This window comes from Podarcis liolepis (assembly GCF_965112155.1).
Source record: "Podarcis liolepis genome assembly, chromosome: 10".
NCBI classification, from domain to species: Eukaryota; Metazoa; Chordata; class Lepidosauria; order Squamata; family Lacertidae; genus Podarcis; species Podarcis liolepis.
The window spans coordinates 58,000,049-58,018,756 of record NC_139562.1 but is presented as its reverse complement, the minus strand read 5'-3'; the positions used below and the strand labels follow the sequence as shown (position 1 = coordinate 58,018,756).

The 18,708-nt window shown below is 43.8% G+C and overlaps 1 protein-coding gene across 1 annotated transcript in view; it reads right to left on the bottom strand.

The window, feature by feature from the left end:
* The window catches only part of LOC310687782 (sucrase-isomaltase, intestinal-like), a 90,144-nt gene extending 74,854 nt beyond the window's left edge, over positions 1-15,290 (bottom strand). Inside the window, exons 1-4 of the mRNA XM_083463443.1 lie at positions 15,170-15,290; positions 8,139-8,226; positions 6,247-6,349; positions 5,268-5,416 (exon numbers count right to left, since the gene is read on the bottom strand). Coding sequence (XP_083319569.1) covers positions 5,268-5,416; positions 6,247-6,349; positions 8,139-8,226; positions 15,170-15,215 — 386 coding nt within the window. The 5' untranslated portion in view covers positions 15,216-15,290. The remainder of the gene's footprint in view (positions 1-5,267; positions 5,417-6,246; positions 6,350-8,138; positions 8,227-15,169) is intronic.
* Positions 15,291-18,708: the final 3,418 nt, after the last annotated feature.

Here is an 18,708-nt window from a genome sequence, read left to right as displayed (position 1 = left end):
CTCTCTCTCTTTCTCTCTCTGTCTGTGTGTGTGTGTGTGTGTCAGTTTTCTGGCATATTAATTCAATGCTTTTTCCTGCCACAAGCTTTTCTGCAAGCCCCAATGACCGCCTGCTTTTTCACACATTTATCCAAAATTCTGCTTTAATTTTGAAACCCCTGGCTGAAGATCCTATCTAAATATTCCTCTCCACTGTTTTCTAATTCCTGCCAGGCTTTCCCTCTGCTGGAAAAATTTGCCTTGGCTTAGAATTATTTTTATTTTTTAACCTTACACTTGACATTTCACACCCACCTCACCCGTCTGATTCTTCTTAGGTCTCAATATACCTGTTATGCAGGTAAACATGTATCTGGATGGCGTTTCACTAAGAGGCACAGTGGCTCCTGGCCTGCAGAATATGGTTCTGGTAGCAGCCAATGTAGCAGTGTAGATGGCATGTTGTGTTTGAAAACTGGGAGAAACCCCCCCAGTTGCTACTGCCTGGGTCTTTCCTGAGCCTCATGCCAGGGAACAATGCAAACAAGAACAAACTGAACAGAGTGAAAAGATTATGGGTCATCAGGGTGGGGAGAATTTGTGCATGAATTCAGCAGCGCTCAGTTTATTTTCTGGATGCAATTTTGTTCATGCTAACAATATTGTTTTATTGTTATGAGCCAGTGTGGTGTAGTGGTTAAGAGCGGTAGTCACGTAATCTGGGTAACTGGGTTCGCGTCTCCACTCCTCCACATGCAGCTGCTGGGTGACCTTGGGCCAGTCACACTTCTGTGAAGTCTCTCAGCCCCACTCACCTCACAGAGTGTTTGTTGTGGGGGAGGAAGGGAAAGGAGAATGTTAGCCGCTTTGAGACTCCTTAAAGGGAGTGAAAGGCGGGATATCAAATCCAAACTCTTCTTCTTCTTCTTCTTCTTATAGATTAGCTGTAGTACTTTGTGAGTCCTGTAATAAGACTTCTGCTGCAATTGTGTTGCTCAGCTTATTACAGTGGTACCTCGGGTTACATACGCTTCAGGTTACACACTCCGCTAACCCAGAAATAGTGCTTCAGGTTAAGAACTTTGCTTCAGGATAAGAACAGAAATTGGGCTCCGGCGGCAGCAGGAGGCCCCATTAGCTAAAGTGGTGCTTCAGGTTAAGAACAGTTTCAGGTTAAGAACGGACCTCCGGAACGAATTAAGTACTTAACCCAAGGTACCTCTGTACTTTAGTTGTTTTGATATTAGTGTTTTACAGATTATAATTGTTTTACCGGTGACATAGATAGCTCAGTTGGTAGAACCTCAGGGCTGCGAGTTCGAGCCCAATGTTGGGCGAAATATTGCTGCATTGAAGAGGGTTGGACTAGATTACCCTTGCGGTCTGTGGTCCCTTTCAACTTGACAGTTCTATGATTCTACTGATAATTTGTAATTGCTTTACTGGTTATTTGTAATTGCTTTACTGATGATTTGCTAATCAACCTATATGATTGGTGCTGTATTTGTGATGTTCTGTTATTGCTATTGTTTGTAAGCTGCTTTGAGTTTCATTTTTATGAAAAGTCGCATCAAAATATAATAAATCAAATCAAGTTGGGTGCAAATGAGCCAGGACTAGAGCAAGTTTCCCCAATCTGGTGATCTACAGATGTTTTGGTGCTGCCTGGGGATGATAGGAGTTGCTGTCCAAAACATCTGGGAGACCTAGAATCATAGAATAGAATCATAGAATCATAGAGTTGGAAGAGACCACAAGGGCCATGGAGTCCAACCCCCTGCCAAGCAGGAAACACCATCAGAGCACTCCTGACATATGGTTGTCAAGCCTCTGGACTAGAGGACCTGGACCTGGACCTGGACTAGAGTATAAACCCAAAACTTCTAACATCGGGATTAAAGCTCTTACTCACCCAGGGTCTCCTGGAGAATACCCTATGGCTGAGCTCCCCATCTGGAAAAGGAATACAGTCGTACCTTGGAAGTCGAAAGGAATCTGTTCCTGACGTCTGTTCAACTTCCAAAACGTTCGGAAACCCAAACATGGCTTCTGCAGGAAGCTCCTGCAGCCAATTGGAAGCCATGGAAGCCGCGCTGGACGTTCAGCTTCCGAAAATCGTTCGAAATTCAGAACACTCACTTCCAGGTTTCGATCATTCAGGAGCCAATTTGTTCGGGAGCCAAGGCATTCGAGATCCAAGGTACAAGATCCAAGGTGAGGATTCTCTTGCGCGTTGTGAATTCAAGCAATATCATATATATATATATATATATATATACCCGTGAAAATCTACGAAAACATATATATATATATATATATATATATATATATATATATATATAACTATACAGTGGTACCTCTGGTTAAGTACTTATGGTAATTCATTCCGGAGGTCCGTTCTTAACCTGAAACTGTTCTTAACCTGAAGCACCACTTTAGCTAATAGGGCCTCCTGCTGCTGCCACGCAATTTCTATTCTCATCCTGAAGCAAAGTTCTTAACCTGAGGTACTATTTCTGGGTTAGCGGAGTCTGTAACTTGAAGCGTCTGTAACCTGAAGCATATGTAACCTGAGGTACCACTGTGCGGATGTTCATTTAATGTTAAGCAATCGAGGCGCATCCCTTTGTAAACCCCGGCTTGGCTTTCTGATAAGCCGACTATATTAACTCCACTCTTTTCTGTGTAGCAGAATCTGCCAGTGCAAATATGCATGTGGCGGTAGCTGGGCATGCCTAAGCCCCACAGAAAACAAATGAGAAAGGCAGGACAGTCCTAAACTTGCATACCAAGAAGAAAATCCCACTTGGTCTAGTGGGACTTTCCCTATAAAGCATGAGTTAATTGCGTGCTTATGGGTGTAGACTGAGAGTTTCAGTCCCAATGATTTCAAGGGAGGGATGAAAAGGCAGAAACCAAACAAGAAGAATAAATGCCAGTCAAACAACTACACATAGCTGTCAAGTGTCCCTTATTGGGCGGGACAGTCCCTTATCCCAGCGCCATGTCCCGCTGCTGTCCCTTATTGATGAGGCTTCATTTGGCTGCTGGCTGGGCTTTCTGCCTTTGGCTCAGAGGGGCTCAGAAGTTGAACATACCTGTGCCCGGAAAATCCCTTATTTTGGCTGCTGATCCCTTATTTTCAAGGCTGCTGGTCCCTTATTTTCAAATCTGTAAGTTGACAGCTATGCAACTACAGTATGGGAATAGCCACACTGCTAGTTTAAGTTGGGCAGACACGGTTCTAAAATGGCATCAAGGACATCCCTTTGCCCCTCTCCTCTTCGCCCGGCTAGTGTAAGTTTTTTGAGGGGAACAACATGGTCCAGTTTGAACAGAGGAACCAATGAATGCAAGGAGCAAGGATTTTCATTTCACACAAAAAATGAAATGAAGAAGAGTGCAGTTCAGCTGGGCTGGAGACCCTGAAATCAGTACTGACTGGCTGTGTCCTTCATGCCATGGAAAAATGGCAGAGGGGATATTGAGGGGTCAAAGTACCATATTTTTCGCTCTATAACCAGACCACAAGACGCACCTAGTATTTGGAGGAGGAAAACAAGGGGGGGGGGAGAGTTCTGAATCTCAGAAGCCAGAACAGCAAGAGGGATCGCTGTGCAGTGAAAGCAGCCTGCTGTTCTGTGATAGCTGCGCAGCCTGCATTCGCTCCATAAGACGCACACACATTTCCCCTTACTTTTTAGGAGGGAAAAAAGTGAGTCTTATAGAGCAAAAAATACGGTATATTTCTAAGTGGGTGAAAATTGAGAAAGAAAAAAAAATGCACTTGTTAATAAACAGGAGTTCAGAAATGGGGGCGGAATAAGTGGAAGGAGAGCGACTTGCTGGGTGTGTGTGTTGTTTTTAACAGCCCCCCTGCCTCCCCCTGGTACTGTCTATGCCTTCCCCCTCCTTTCTGAACATGTTATATGAAATCCCTGCTAGTCTTTTTCCCACGCTAATGTTTCATTCAACACATCCTCTTTTGGCAAAAGCGACTAACCAAGCATCACCTTGAAAATTAATTCTCCATTGAAAGAAAGAAAGAGAAGCAGATTTTGCAAGAACTTACATAAGCCCCTGAAAGGAATCATGATTTCCTGATACTGTTTTTCCTTCCAGGCAATGTTAAGCAGCCAAGCATCTTGCTTTACTGCCGATAAACGTATTAGCCAAGACTGCCCTCTGGCTTCCTCTAAACTACTGCTCAGTCTCCTCTTTTCGTAAAGCTGGCAAATGCCATTAAATCCACATTTCAGAAACCACAACCAGATGCCCAAAACCTAGCAGACGATCTTATCCTTGTCTCAGGGCCTCTTCATACATTCTCAATTTCCTACGCAGATTTCATGTGAGAATAAATGCCATCCTACATGTAGATTATAACATATGATGATGATTACCCATTTCACTGCATGTATGCATGACCAAAAGTTGAGACCGGCTATGGCTACATGGATATGTAGATACAGTGTGATCATTACATGTGAAGATCTGGACACAGATAATGCACCTTTTCTTGAAGAAGTCTTAAACTAACTGAAATACACTCGGAGTCGAAAGTGGATTTCGTGCTCTTTATTCAGCTCATAGTGGTGAGGAGGAATGGAAGTTCCCCCAGAATGTCTGCTTTATATACATTATTTACACAATGGGCCCCACGTGATTGGCTAATTCCAGGATTCACCTGTAGGCCAATCAGGTTGCGGATTCACTTCCACCTGGAGCTGGATTGGGTGGCTCCTGTGGACCAATCAGACTGCTGCATTCTGAACCCTATTGTTCTAGGACCACTCAGACTGCTGCATTCTGAATCCTATTGTTCTAGCACCAATCAGACTGCTGCATTCTGAATCCTATTGTTCTAGCACCAATCAGACTGCTGCATTCTGAATCCTATTGTTCTAGCACCAATCAGACTGCTGCCTTTTGGATCCTGATCAACTCAGTACATAACACTAACTCATATCTGCACAAGGGCGAAGAGTATTAGCTAATCACCCATCTGATGAGGGATTATGGAAAGAAAATATACTCACTCAATATTTCTTCATCTGCATGTGTGCACCTGGCATTTTATCCCTTCAGCGAAGACAAGGAATAATTTGCTCCCTGCTATTTCTGTGACAAACGGAACTTATACTCAGGATAGAAAGGATCATTTTTCTTTTCCTTTCATGCTGAGCCAAGCTGCAATGCATGAGAAATGGTGCTCATCTCAGTTCCATCACTTCTTGTTTTATTTATTTTTTTCCCCAGCAAGCAAACTTAATATAGCTTGTACTCACAGAACAGTTCCTGTGGCTTTCCTTATGATTTTAAACCGAAGAGATAAATCGTTGACAAATTCAATGTCATAGCTGGTGTCAGCAGCAGCGAGAGGAGGGGATTCAATCTTGAGAGGAACTTCGAAGCGTTGGTTGTTAGGGTCATAGATCTATTTCCAAATAAGAAGAGACACATACAAAATAAACATAGAGTTATCAGTAGGTTGTGCATAAATGATAGGCGCATGTCAATTCTGTATCCAGGGCATCTGTCTACCAACTCCACCTGGTACACAGGCTGAGATCCTACCTGCCTGCAGACTGTCTCGCCAGAGTGGTGCATGCTCTAGTTATCTCCCGCTTGGACTACTGCAATGCGCTCTACGTGGGGCTACCTTTGAAGGTGACTCGGAAACTACAACTAATCCAGAATGCGGCAGCTAGACTGGTGACTGGGAGCGGCTGCAGAGACCACATAACACTGGTCTTGAAAGACCTACATTGGCTCCCAGTATGTTTCCGAGCACAATTCAAAGTGCTGGTGTTGACCTTTAAAGCCCTAAATGGCCTCGGCCCAGTATACCTGAAGGAGCGTCTCCACCCCCATCGTTCTGCCCGGACGCTGAGGTCCAGTGCCGAGGGCCTTCTGGCTGTTCCCTCATTGTGAGAAGTGAGGTTACAGGGAACCAGGCAGAGGGCCTTCTCGGTAGTGGCGCCCGCCCTGTGGAACGCCCTCCCATCAGATGTCAAAGCGATAAACAACTACCTGACATTCAGAAGACATCTTAAGGCGGCCCTGTTCAGGGAAGTTTTTAATGTGTGATATTTTAGTGTATTTTTGGTTTCTATGGAAGCCGCCCAGAGTGGCTGGGGAAACCCAGCCAGATGGGCGGGGTACAAATAATAAATTATTATTATTATTATTATTATTATTATTATTATTATTATTATTATGATAGCTGACCAACTTCTTTCCTTGCTTGCTTTCTCTTTCACTCACCTTAAACCTGACTCTGTCCTCTGTCTGAAACTCCACATCCAACGCAAGTTGAGGAATGTCATTTCCGTAGAGGGAAGCTGTTCCACGTCTTGACAGGGCCACCCTGGAAAAGACACACCGCCATTTATCTTCATACTATATTGTCTGTTTCTATGAGCAGTCAGCAAGGAGTGAAAAATATTTTGTTCTCTGAACATTCGGTAAGCATACATCTCCAAAATCTCACTCTAGTGGTCAGTTCATGTGTCTAAATATATCCCATTGAAAGAATATTACCCACCGCTTTATGACATTTCTGCAAAGTGTTTTACAATACACTTTACATGGAGACTCAAGGAAATGGATCCATGAATCGGTTGGGATTTTAATCCGGATCGGCTAAATCAGGATCAAAATTCTACAATCAAGGCCTTATAATTCAATAAAATGCCACATGGCCACACAGGTCCACAGGCAGAGAAGGCATCTGGGACATAAATGTCCATTATTATTCTGTGTCCCGTCTAGTGAACCCTTTATTCATCCAGAATAATTGTATTGTGATTCAGTTTGTGGTAATTAAATCCAACTTTATGTCATCTAGTTCCCGTCCAGTGAACAGTTTTATTGATTCAGAACCATTGCGTTGCAATTCCATTTGCGAAAATCAAATCAATTCTTATGCCATGAGCCTGGCTCCATTGTTTGTTATTAAAATAAAGCATTAATGGTTTCTACTCTCCAGACACTCCGGACTGGATCCTAAGATACCCTTCTGCTCATAGAAGGAGTTTTACCGTGAAGGGTAGCACCTCTGATCCAGGTGAGGCTCTTTCTGATAGAAGGAGAGAGGGAATATTTGCCTAATCTCCCTCTCCTGTGCTACTCCATATGGTCCCACAATGTCCCAGAGAAGACTGAGGGTGTGGGGACAGAAGGAAAGAGGAATCAGCACACTTTGCCTACCCCTCTTCCATTAGCAGGTGCCGCAAGTACCTTTTCCACAAGTAGAACTCAGCTCAAAGGATATTAGACTACATGCACGGACTATATTTATTTTTACTATATTAGTAAAAATAAAACGTTATAAATGTGTTATAACAATGTGACAACAGATGGCGCTGTGGAGTGGAAATTGGAACTCCATGGAATTTTCCATTGTGAGCTTTAAAGTGGTTATTTTTCAGAATGTTATTTTTATAGCTGTGTAGATGCGGCCGTGAACTCCACATGAGCAAAGATTGACTTATTCTTTTCAATATCAGGGAGTAGGCCCTTGATAGAGTGTGAGGCAGAGGGCCTTCTTGGTAGTGGCTCTGTGGAACGCCTTTCTGTCAAATGTCAAGAAATAAACAACTAACTGACTTTTAGAAGATATCTGACGGCAACCCTGTATCGGGAATTTTTTATTGTCTAATGCTTTACAATTTGTATGTGCTGTAAGCCGCCCAGAGTGGCTGGGGTAACCCAGCCAAATGGGCGAGGTATAAATAATAAAAGTTATTATTATTATTATTATTATTATTATTATTATTATTATTATTTGTGTGGGAGGCCATCACAGAAGAAATGGATTATTCTTGCTTATGCAGAGCTCTAGGTGTACACTGCAACCTTCGGAGTGTAGCTTTGCCTGGGCTTCTGTGCAGGTAAATGCAGTTAGCTATCTTTTATCTTTGCTAGCTTAAGCATTGCGCAATATGCACAATCGTTGCACTTTTCCGTTGCTCTTTGCATTGTTTTCAGCATTAAACAATCCACATCCATTTGCAAAGCATATGGCTTCTTCACTATCAAGCAAGGCTTTACATTTGAGGAAAAATCAAGAGATATCAGAAAAGTGTTGTCAGTGTACAAAATATTAAATACACAAAGAACTGGGGTGGAGAGGAATAACAAAAGCTGACTTTTACCTCCAGCCTTTCTCTGTCTTCTCTGGTTTTCCGGTCAAAGAGTAACCATATAGTCCATCTTCCCTCACAGCGTAAGCCTGGCTTAAAACTAAGAGGGGAGAAACAGAAATTAATGGATTCAATCTTCCTGATTTCTGATTCTTCCGGTCATTTTTGCCATTTGAGAATAATCCATCAACTTGATCTGCCATTCTTCTCTGGTAGGGACTTTATCTTATTTCCATCTTTGGGCCAATAACAAAACTTTAATAAGGAACATTTATATCTTATCTTAAAGACCATTGTAAAAAGTTCAAATCGTTAGCAGGATTGGAATATCACTTGTAGTTTAGTGGTGAATTTGGGACACAATAGAGAGGGAAAAGATTTGGATTATTATAAAAGATGCAGGAGGAAATGATTAACAATGGAACCCACAAATGGGAGGAGGGAACTCCAAGAGATCCATTGGAATCTTGTTTTTATGCTGTATGTTGGACATGTGACTGCAAATTTTTTATCTGAAAAACCAAATAGATAAATTTAGAAAGAAAGAAAGAAAGAAAGAAAGAAAGAAAGAAAGAAAGAAAGAAAGAAAGAAGGAAGAAATGAGGTCCAGCTCCAAAGGCCTTCTGGCAGTTCCCTCACTGCGAGAAGTGAGGTTACAGAGGGCCTTCTCGGTAGTGGCACCCGCCCTGTGGAATGCCCTCCTATCAGAGGTCAAGGAACTAAACAACTTTCTGACTTTTAGAAGGCAGCTCTGTTTAGTGAAGTTTTTTAAAAATGTTTGATGTTTTATTGTGTTTTTAATATTATGTTGGGAGCTGCCCAGAGTGGCTGGGAAAGCCAGCCAGATGGGCAGGGTATAAATAATAAAATTAATTTGTTATTTTTATTATTAATATTAATTGAGGGACCTTGTGTTGGATACTCCTGAACCTCCACAGGTTTCTACTTCAGGCTTGATGCTGGACCGCATCCTGACTTGGGACTTGGGTTGACCCTAAACCTCGTTTCCTGACCTTCGGCTTCAGATCTCAGACTGTGGACTTTGTGGATGCTGAACTCGGATTTTGGACTTGGTCTTGACACACTTTCTGGCTGGCAGGTAGGCCAGAGGATCAGGACAGACTGTCACAGTAGCATAGAAGTGATTTCAATGTATGGTTTGGGTGTGAGCTAAGAGCTTCTGAGACATCTTTTGGCAACGTGAAGAAGAGAGGGAGTGGCCCTCCAAGGCAGGTGCCATCATAGCAACCTTCCCTCTCCATTGTCATAATACCAACTCAATACCATTTGTCTATTGCCCTCTTTAGGGTGATGTTCACAAATGCCACTCAGAAATAAATTACATAAGGTGGAGCATGCAAGATTAGTTCCTTCCTAAGAATGTATGTTAATAAGAAGTTGCTGTTGCCACCAAACATTATATAAAGTCAATTAAAATCCCACTGCACAGAGCCTTTCACTTTTGACTAAAGCTTCTGGAAATACTAATTGCTGGCTCCCAAATTATAATTCAACGTAATTATCCCCATTTAATTTAGCAGTATATCAGTGATTGAATCCATCTCCGAAGCGAGGCTCTTTTCTTGTGAGAAGCATGTCAAAGCTGCAGGAAGGTTAAGTCACACAATAAACCATTGTGGGAGTGAAGCTGTGGCTGAGAGCAACATTCACAATTCCAACCAAGAGATCTTTCTGGTCAGGATGACTCTTCAGTTAATGTGTCGGGAACTAGTTAATCCACTTCTATAGTATATGTATGACTCCCATTGGTTTATAGTAGGCAGCGCTATTCTTCTGGAAAAGAAGGTGCCGGAACTCACCACAAACACCTCTTGTTCTCTTAGAATGGCAATGGCGCCCGCCTGAGAGGTGCCAGAGTTCCAGCAAGTTCTGTCTGAAAAAAAGCCCCGATAAGAGGTGCTACCTTGCAGCTAGCTACCCACCAGAGTATAATTTATGAACTTGGGGGTCATGGTCCCAGTGACTGACAGTTGGCAGAGGCCAACTGAGTCAAGAGGCACAGCAGCCCAAATCCTACATCTGGATCTTGACATTAAGCCCAACCCCAGAAACCTAGAACCTTCCAAACCAGAGACTACCCATGAAACAGGGCAGGCCAGTGAGCTCCCGGGCCAGTCGCCAGTGAAGACGCAGCGTTCTCGTCCCGATGGGCCTCACATGCCAACAAGCCTGCTCACCATTTTCTCTATTTTTCTGTATGCAGTGGACGTTCAGATTGCAAACACGATCCGTGTGGGGTGCACGTTCGCAATCCGCAGCGTCCGCAACCCGCAGCGACGCGTCTGCGCACGTGCAGGTTGCAATTGAGCACTTCTGCACATGCATGACCACCGAAATCCGGAAGTAACCCGTTCCAGGTTCCAGTGGTTCGTAACCCAAAAAAACGTAACCTGAAGCGTCTGTAACCCGAGGCATGACTGTATTCCCTAGGTCTGACTTACTTCTTCCACAGGGCCTGAAAGAGGTAAGCCACACCCAGGGAGTTTTTAAGGGCTCAGTTAGCACTGAACACCCATTGGCAGGGCTGAGGTAGCTGCCTCAGGCGGCAGATAATGAGGTGGGGGCGTGGCCAGAGCTATGATTATCATGCGGCCTGCCTCCTCCCCCACACACTATCCTGCTGCCCTCAAGTGTCCTTTCACTAGTATTGGAGAAAGCTTCAACTACCAGTCCAATTGGGGATATGCACAACATGTCCATTGCCTCAGGCAGCTAAATTTCTTGAGCTGGCTTTGATTAGTTAAAGGTAAAGGGGACCCCTGACCATTAGGTCAAGTCGTGGCTGACTCCGGGGTTGCGGCGCTTATCTCATTTTATTGGCTGAGGGAGCCGGCGTACAGCTTCCGGGTCATGTGGCCAGCAGCACCGTTTCCTGCTTCCCGCTGGAGCAGTACCTATTTATCTACTTGCACTTTGACGTGCTTTCGAACTGCTAGGTTGGCAGGAGCAAGGACCAAGCAACGGGAGCTCACCTTGTTGCGGGGATTCGAACCGCAGACCTTCCGATCGGCAAGTCCTAGGTTCTGTGGTTTAACCCACAGCGCCACCCGCGTCCCTCGTGGCTTTGATTACTGGGGGGGGGGGGAGGGAGTCTGTCCCATGGGCCCTGGCCTGATCACCCTTGTTTCCTAGTTCCTGATCTTTGAGTAGCTATTAGACAATTACTCCCGGCCAATCCTTTGCTCTTGCTGTCTGCTCCAAACTGCTTCCCCCAGAGTCCACCATGGGCTCATTCTTGACACCAAGGAAGATAAGTGGAAGAGGAGATGATACCTAAGGCTGCATTTCCATGAACACTGACTTAGGATCTGGCCCACCTCTAAATGTACAGACGTTTGTGCTCCTTTTCAGATGCACCTAATATAACTAAGTTGTGGGGATGGCACTATTGTACAGTCAGTGGCGTCCGGTGAAATTTTTCCTAGGGAAACAATTAGGGCCAGAGGCGCCAACTTGAGAGAGCGACTGGGGTGGTGGTGACGCCACAACATTGTGCATGTGAGGATCACTCCTTCCTCCCTAAACTAGGCAGAAGCTGCCTTTAATACTTTAATACTCTAATTCACAGGGAACATTTAGGAGATTAGCCTAGTCCCCCTAGTTCACTGAGTGCATGCTACTGCGTGCAGAGCAGTAGGACATAGATCTCTGACTTAACTCTCATTGTATACTTTGCCAAGCTGACTGGGGCCAATGGGAATTCGTGTCTAACATCTGGCAGGTCCAAATATTCCCCATTCCTGCTCTAGTGGATCTCCGTATTGTAGGTGTCCATCAGGGGTCAGCAAACTTTTTCAGCAGGGGGCCGGTCCACTGTCCCTCAGACCTTGAGGGAGGGCCGGACTATATTTTTTTGGATGGAAAACAAATTCCTATGCCCCACAAATAACCCAGAGATGAATTTTAAATAAAAGCACACATTCTACTCATGTAAAAACATCAGGCAGGCCCCACAAATAACCCAGAGATGCATCTTTTAAAAAGGACACATTCTACTCATGTAAAAACACGCTGATTCCTGGACTGCCCATGGGCGGGATTTAGAAGGCGATTGGGCTGGATCCGGCCCCTGGGCCTTAGTTTGACTACCCACGGTCTACATATTTCCACCTAGCGCTATTTGACTGGTCACGATCCCATTGCCTTTTGACAACATTTTGGGACTTCTGGCATTCTGAGAATGCTTCCTAACCCCACAGAGTAATGGTGAACTTTACAGAGATATAGCTGAAGTCCCTGCACATTCACTACCCCCAAAAAAACAAATAAATTCTGCACAATTGAAAGAACCTTGACATCAGAGTATTTGTTGAGCAAATTGCAACTATCGTCTTTCCAGTCCACCCTGTCAAGATTTCCGAGTTCCCTCAATATGAGGTGTAGCTCTTTCTCCCAGACCACCCCCAGAAATTCTTTCTTTTCTTTGGTGACCTGATGCCAAGAATGTTCATGGCCTTTTAAATACTGAAGTTTACGGGGACATCATGTACCGATATTTAAAGTGCCATGAAAACACTTGATAAGCACAATCTGCATATTGTGCTGCCACAATTCTGGCAATTGCGCTACAGCAGGGACCCGGTTTGCTTTGGGAACTGTTCTATGGCATGCTTAGAATAATGCTTAATCCCGCCAGGCCTTAAGAATACTGTTCATTGTATTCCACTTTGCAAACAGAAACATTTTGAATGAGATCGTATCCCATACACTTTCTCCCCCGTGAATAAATAAATACGTAATCCCACGCAATCTCTAGAGAAGGGAAGCATTTTAATTCTAGATCTGAACTCGCACAGAAGGTCTTAGAAGTAATAATAAAAACGATTTTAAACCCCTTAGCAAAAGCTTGTGCTGCCCACTGGTGGCTTTTAAAAAAATCTCTCATTTTGGGGAAAGCAGATGCTACCAGTATTGGTTTTCCACATGGGTGACTGACATTCTTTATAGCCTGCTGGTAAGAATAACCACATGCCATTCCCAAAGCCAACATTTGGCCACCCATTTTGGGGGAGAACGGGAAGGCACCATCACAGGAATTGAGAGAAGAGGGATATTGCATTTTACCTGCTTTAGCAGATAGCCGGCAGAATTGCTGCCGTTTCCCAGCTGAAACCAGTCCGGTTGTTCCTAAAGAAGAGCTACAACCTAAAGCACGTTGTGTGGGGAACTATTTTGCTGAAAGGAAAATTTCCAAAACAGGAAGCATCTAATGATGTAAACAAAACAGGGGAAGTGTATCTCAAAGATGCTGGAAAGGTGCATGTTTATTGTTAAATTTGCCTGCAAAATTTGCAAAAGCGCCTTCTTCAAGGGCATGTTTCTTTACAAATTGCTCAGAAACCACCCTTTTCAAAGAACCTGCAGGGTCTGATTTGTAAAGAGACAAAGAAGCCACTATGGAAGGCATTCGAACCGAAAGACTGCCAGTTAATTTATCAATCAGCATTCCTCCTTTCCAGTATCTTCTCCCCTTTCTTTGGTTCTGTTTTGAACTATTTTGCTACTTATGATCGAAGGAGGTAGACATCCTCACAGATCAACAGTTGAGCCAAGATACACTAAAGACTGCCTCTTCCAGTGCCTGTAACCGGCCTGCTACTCCCTAAAACACCTTCCTCTATGCCCCAGCTGTGCAGGATGCCTGACTGACTGGGACAAGAGCATGGGCCTTCTTGGCGATTGCACCAGATTACTGAAGGTTGATTTGGCCGTCTCCTTTACTGCCCAGTGAAAGCTTCCCTGTTCCAGCAAGCTTTTGTCATATTAGGCAGACGAGGGTTTCTTTTCTGGGGAGTCTTTGAATGTCTGTCTCCTCAGACTGTTTGTATATTGTTCTTATGGATCACAGCACTTTGGACTATTGTAAACTGCTCCAAGCAATGACCAACCTAGACAGCATCTTAAAAAGCAGAGACATCACCTTGCCAACAAAGGTCCGTATAGTTAAAGCTATGGTTTTCCCAGTAGTGATGTATGGAAGTGAGAGCTGGACCATAAAGAAGGCTGATCGCTGAAGAATTGATGCGTTTGAATTATGGTGCTGGAGGAGACTCTTGAGAGTCCCATGGACTGCAAGAAGATCAAACCTCTCCATTCTGAAGGAAATCAGCCCCGAGTGCTCACTGGAAGGACAGATTCTGAAGCTGAGGCTCCAATACTTTGGCTACCTCATCAGAAGAGAAAAGACCGTGATGTTGGGAAAGATGGAGGGCACAAGGAGAAGGGGACGACAGAGGACAAGATGGTTGGACAGTGTTCTTGAAGCTACCAGCATGAGTTTGACCAAACTGTGGGAGGCAGTGGAAGACAGGAGTGCCTGGCATGCTCTGGTCCATGGGGTCACGAAGAGTCGGACACGACTAAACAACTAAACAACAACAACAAACTGCTCCCAAAAAAGGGAATGCATTGGACGGGTAAGATACATACACGGTTGAATTACTGAATGAATGAAGAATCAATAACAGCTGTTGAACACAATCCAAGAACAAGAAAAAGGGCAGCTGCATTATAGATGCATTTTGAAGAAAGTCTTTTATCAAGGGAAACACAAATGGATCTGGGCAACTTGTCTACCGCAGTTCACCTTTACAGGCACCTACTACAATTTTTTTTAAGTGTATTTTTGTTCCATAACCCCAAGGCACATTTGACTCAAACAGAGAACTGCACCTGTGAAGGTAGCAAAGGATGTTTGGGGGGACCAATTCCATTGGCCCCAAACTGAGGCTGATGGGAGGGCATCCGATTGGCAAAGGGTCATTATAACCTTGGAGGACCACTGCCAGTTCTTCCAGACCAGGGATCCCCAAACTTGGGTCTCCAGCTGTTTTTGGACTACAACTCCCATCATCTTTAGCTAGCAGGACCAGTGGTCAAGAGTGATGAGAATTGTACTCCCAAAACAGCTGGAGACCCAAGTTTGGGAATTCCTGGTCTAGTGAGCTAGATAGAGCAATGGACTGACTCAATATGAAACACCTTCCAATGTACCTCTATCCAACTATAAAATTCTATCTTACCTGCAAGAGCAAGAGCCAAAAAATGAAGCTTCTTATTTCTCTCCATGGTTGAATAGATATAACACAAGCTCCTCAGACAATGGCCTTTTATAAGCAAGATCTAGCGGGGCACACAGAGTTATCTGCAAGCTGACACACTGCAAATATTTGTTGCTTTGATAAGGGGGAAAAATGACCTTATTTGCAGGTTATGTAAGGTTGAAGGGAAGACAAGTTGCAAATGTATTTGTAATCAAAAAATGCTGTCTTCAGGAAAAGAAGGGGGAAGAGTTGCTTATGTAACAGAAGCTACAAGGCCAATGTGGGCATAGATTTGAAGTTTAACACGTGCATTTGACCACAGAGATAGGGGAATGATCCTACTCCTCTTAAATCACTTTAATTAACACTCTCCCTACTATTTTGCACCCTACAATACATTACGGAGATCTTTGCAGTCTTTTATCACAGGGGATCATGGATCTAAAGTCAAAGCTCCACGTTTCCTCTGAGAAAACGATGCTGCAAGAATTTTTATAGAAGAGGAAAGAGATGTTATGGGCTTTTTCATGGAAGATTAGGCTAGGAAGGGCTACTAAGCACGGTGGCTCTGCAGGAGGCAATGTGCCTCTGAATATCACCTGCTGGGAATAGCCCCTGTCTGTGGTCTGGTTGGCTGGACTAGATGGGTCTTTGATTCACTAGGCCCATTATCATGTACCCATCATGTTCTGCACAGGATCATGGGGCTTTTACTTTAACCCTGCCCCGATTCTAGATTTCAAAAGAGCATCACCTATCAAAAGGAGGAGCCACTGGCTTGGCCTCTGTCATCTTCATGGGAGATCCTGCTTGAGCTTCAATCTCCTTTCCAAAGCGAGGGCCTTCAATGCATGATGGAGGTGGATAGGGCAGGAATAGCAGAGGGCAGGCATTAAATGTTCTCTTTGAGTTTTCCTTTCAAACACTTGAAAAGAGGTTTCCAGGTCAAGAATATCCTGGACCTTGAGATATCAGGGCCCTAACCTGAAACCTAGGGGTGGTCCCTGGTGATGTGGTGTTATTGGGCCAGAGCCAGAAGAGATGGCCTGATGCCTTATTATTTTTATTAAATTTCTATACCACCATAATGCAAAGCTCCCAGGACATAGATGACTGGTTCCAGTACATCCAGATAAATGAAGTGTTTAAAATGGATAAGAAAATCGGTTTTCAAACAGAGAAATCCAATCTGGAAACGGAATTACTAGATAGAAAAACAAAACAAACAAACAAACAAACAAACAAACAAAGATGTATAATTTATTGCTGGAATAGCATACGAAAGATGAACAAGTGAAATCTGTAATGATTGAATGGGCCAGGGATGTGGGGCACAATACCATGATGGTGGATTGGGAGAAATTGTGGGAAAAGGGAATCAATTTTACAGCTTGTAATGTATTAAGAGAAAATTTTATGAAAATGTACAGATGGTATTTAACACCAGTGAAGTTAGCAAAAATGTATCATACTCATGATAATAAATGCTGGAAATGTAGAGAAAAAGAAGGAACCTTTTATCACATGTGGTGGACGTGCCCCAAGGTAAAAGACTTCTGGGAAAGGATTTATAATGAGTTGAAAAACACATTTATTAAAAAACCAGAAGCCTTTTTCAGTGGTACCTCGGGTTAGGTTCTTAATTCGTTCCGGAGGTCCGTTCTTAACCTGAAACTGTTCTTAACCTGAAGCAACACTTTAGCTAATGGGGCCTCCTGCTGCCACCGTGCCAACGAAGCACGATTCTGTACTCATCCTGAAGCAAAGTTCTTAACCCGAGATACTATTTCTGGGTTAGCGGAGTCTGTAACCTGAAGTGTATGTAACCCGAGGTACCACTGTACTTGGTATAGTGGGGGGTGAAATCCCCAAAAAGGATGTTACTTTTTCTTCTGTATGCCACAACAGCTGCAAGAATATTGTTAGCAAAGAATTGGAAGAAACAAGATTTACCAACTATCGAAGAATGGCAGATGAAGATGATGGACTATATGCCGAACTGACCGGGAGACTCCAAGACCAGAGAGAAGAGACGGTGGAAGAAGACTAGAAGAAGTTTACGGAATATTTGAAAAAATATGCTAATATTTAAACCTTACAATAGCTTTGGAAGTGGATATAGGCTGTAGGGTTAGAAGTAGAAGATAGGGCATTTTAAAACAGTATTATTTGTAAGTGATAAAATGTGACGTTAAGTATGATTTTTAAAAAAGAGATGGTTAGAAATTATGATATATGTAAACTGCTAAAGATGAAGTAAAATGAAAATCAGATAGGTGGGACTTGGGGAAGCCCACTTAACAATGTTTAGAAAAATAAGGATACGACAAGAATTTTTGTGTTTTTTATTTGTGTTATAAAATGAATTTTAAAAAATTGAGGGGGGAAAGGTCATAGGACAGTTGTTGTTGTTGTTTATATACCACCCTATGCCCAGGGGTAAAAGGGTGTCATGGTGGGTTAAACCACAGAGCCTAGGACTTGCCGATCAGAAGGTTCGAATCCCCGCGACGGGGTGAGCTCCCATTGCTCGGTCCCTGCTCCTGCCAACCTAGCAGTTCGAAAGCACATCAAAGTGCAAGTAGATAAATAGGTACCACTCCAGTGGGAATGTAAACGGTGTTTCCGTGTGGTGCTCTGGTTCGCCAGAAATAGCTTAGTCATGCTAGCCACATGACCCGGAAGCTGTATGCCGGCTCCCTCGGCCAATAAAGCGAGATGAGCGCCGCAACCCTAGAGTCAGTCACGACTGGACCTAATGGTCAGGGGTCCCTTTACCTTTACTATGCCCAGGGGTCTCAATATAAGAACACAAAAACACATACCATAACAACAAAAACAATACCCACACCATGCAGTTTAAAAGGTCATAGATTGTTTCATTAACTAAAGGCCTGGAAGAAGAGAAATGTTTTTGACTAAAAGATAAAGATATGTAATGAAGGGGTCAGGGGTCTCCCTGGGGAGAGCATTCCACAAGCGAGGAGCCCTGAGGGCTTTTGGGTATTTGACTAGAATGCTTGAAGGGCTCAACAGATTTTTTTGGGGGGGGCGCGTTAGTCCCAGGAGCCTACTCCATCACTTACCTGGGTACTTGAAGTGCTGCTTTGTCTCATATGTGATCTACTCCTGCATTAATTTTGTTACCTGCACTCCAATCTCTGAGCAGCATAGGTTTCATTTATTTTGTATGGTGGGGTTGTGGTTCAGAGGTGCTGAAGACAAGGCCTACAGAGCTGTGGAACTGAAGGGATATTTCGTTCAATCTGTGGCTCATAAACAGTCTGAGTGTTTCCTGTTGCGAGGGAGGGCGTGTGTTTTTCTGGGTCTGGAACTCTGGATTACAAAAGCAAGGGAGAATAAGTAAGTGATTCCTGTGGTGACCAGGCCTCGCTCAAGCTATGCCACAATGGACTGCGGTGAAAAGAAGGTGCAATGTACAGTATTCCCTACAGCCAGCATCCCTGAGTGACCCTGCGCTGGAACATGAGGACAATAAGGCTGGCAAAGGCTGTAGC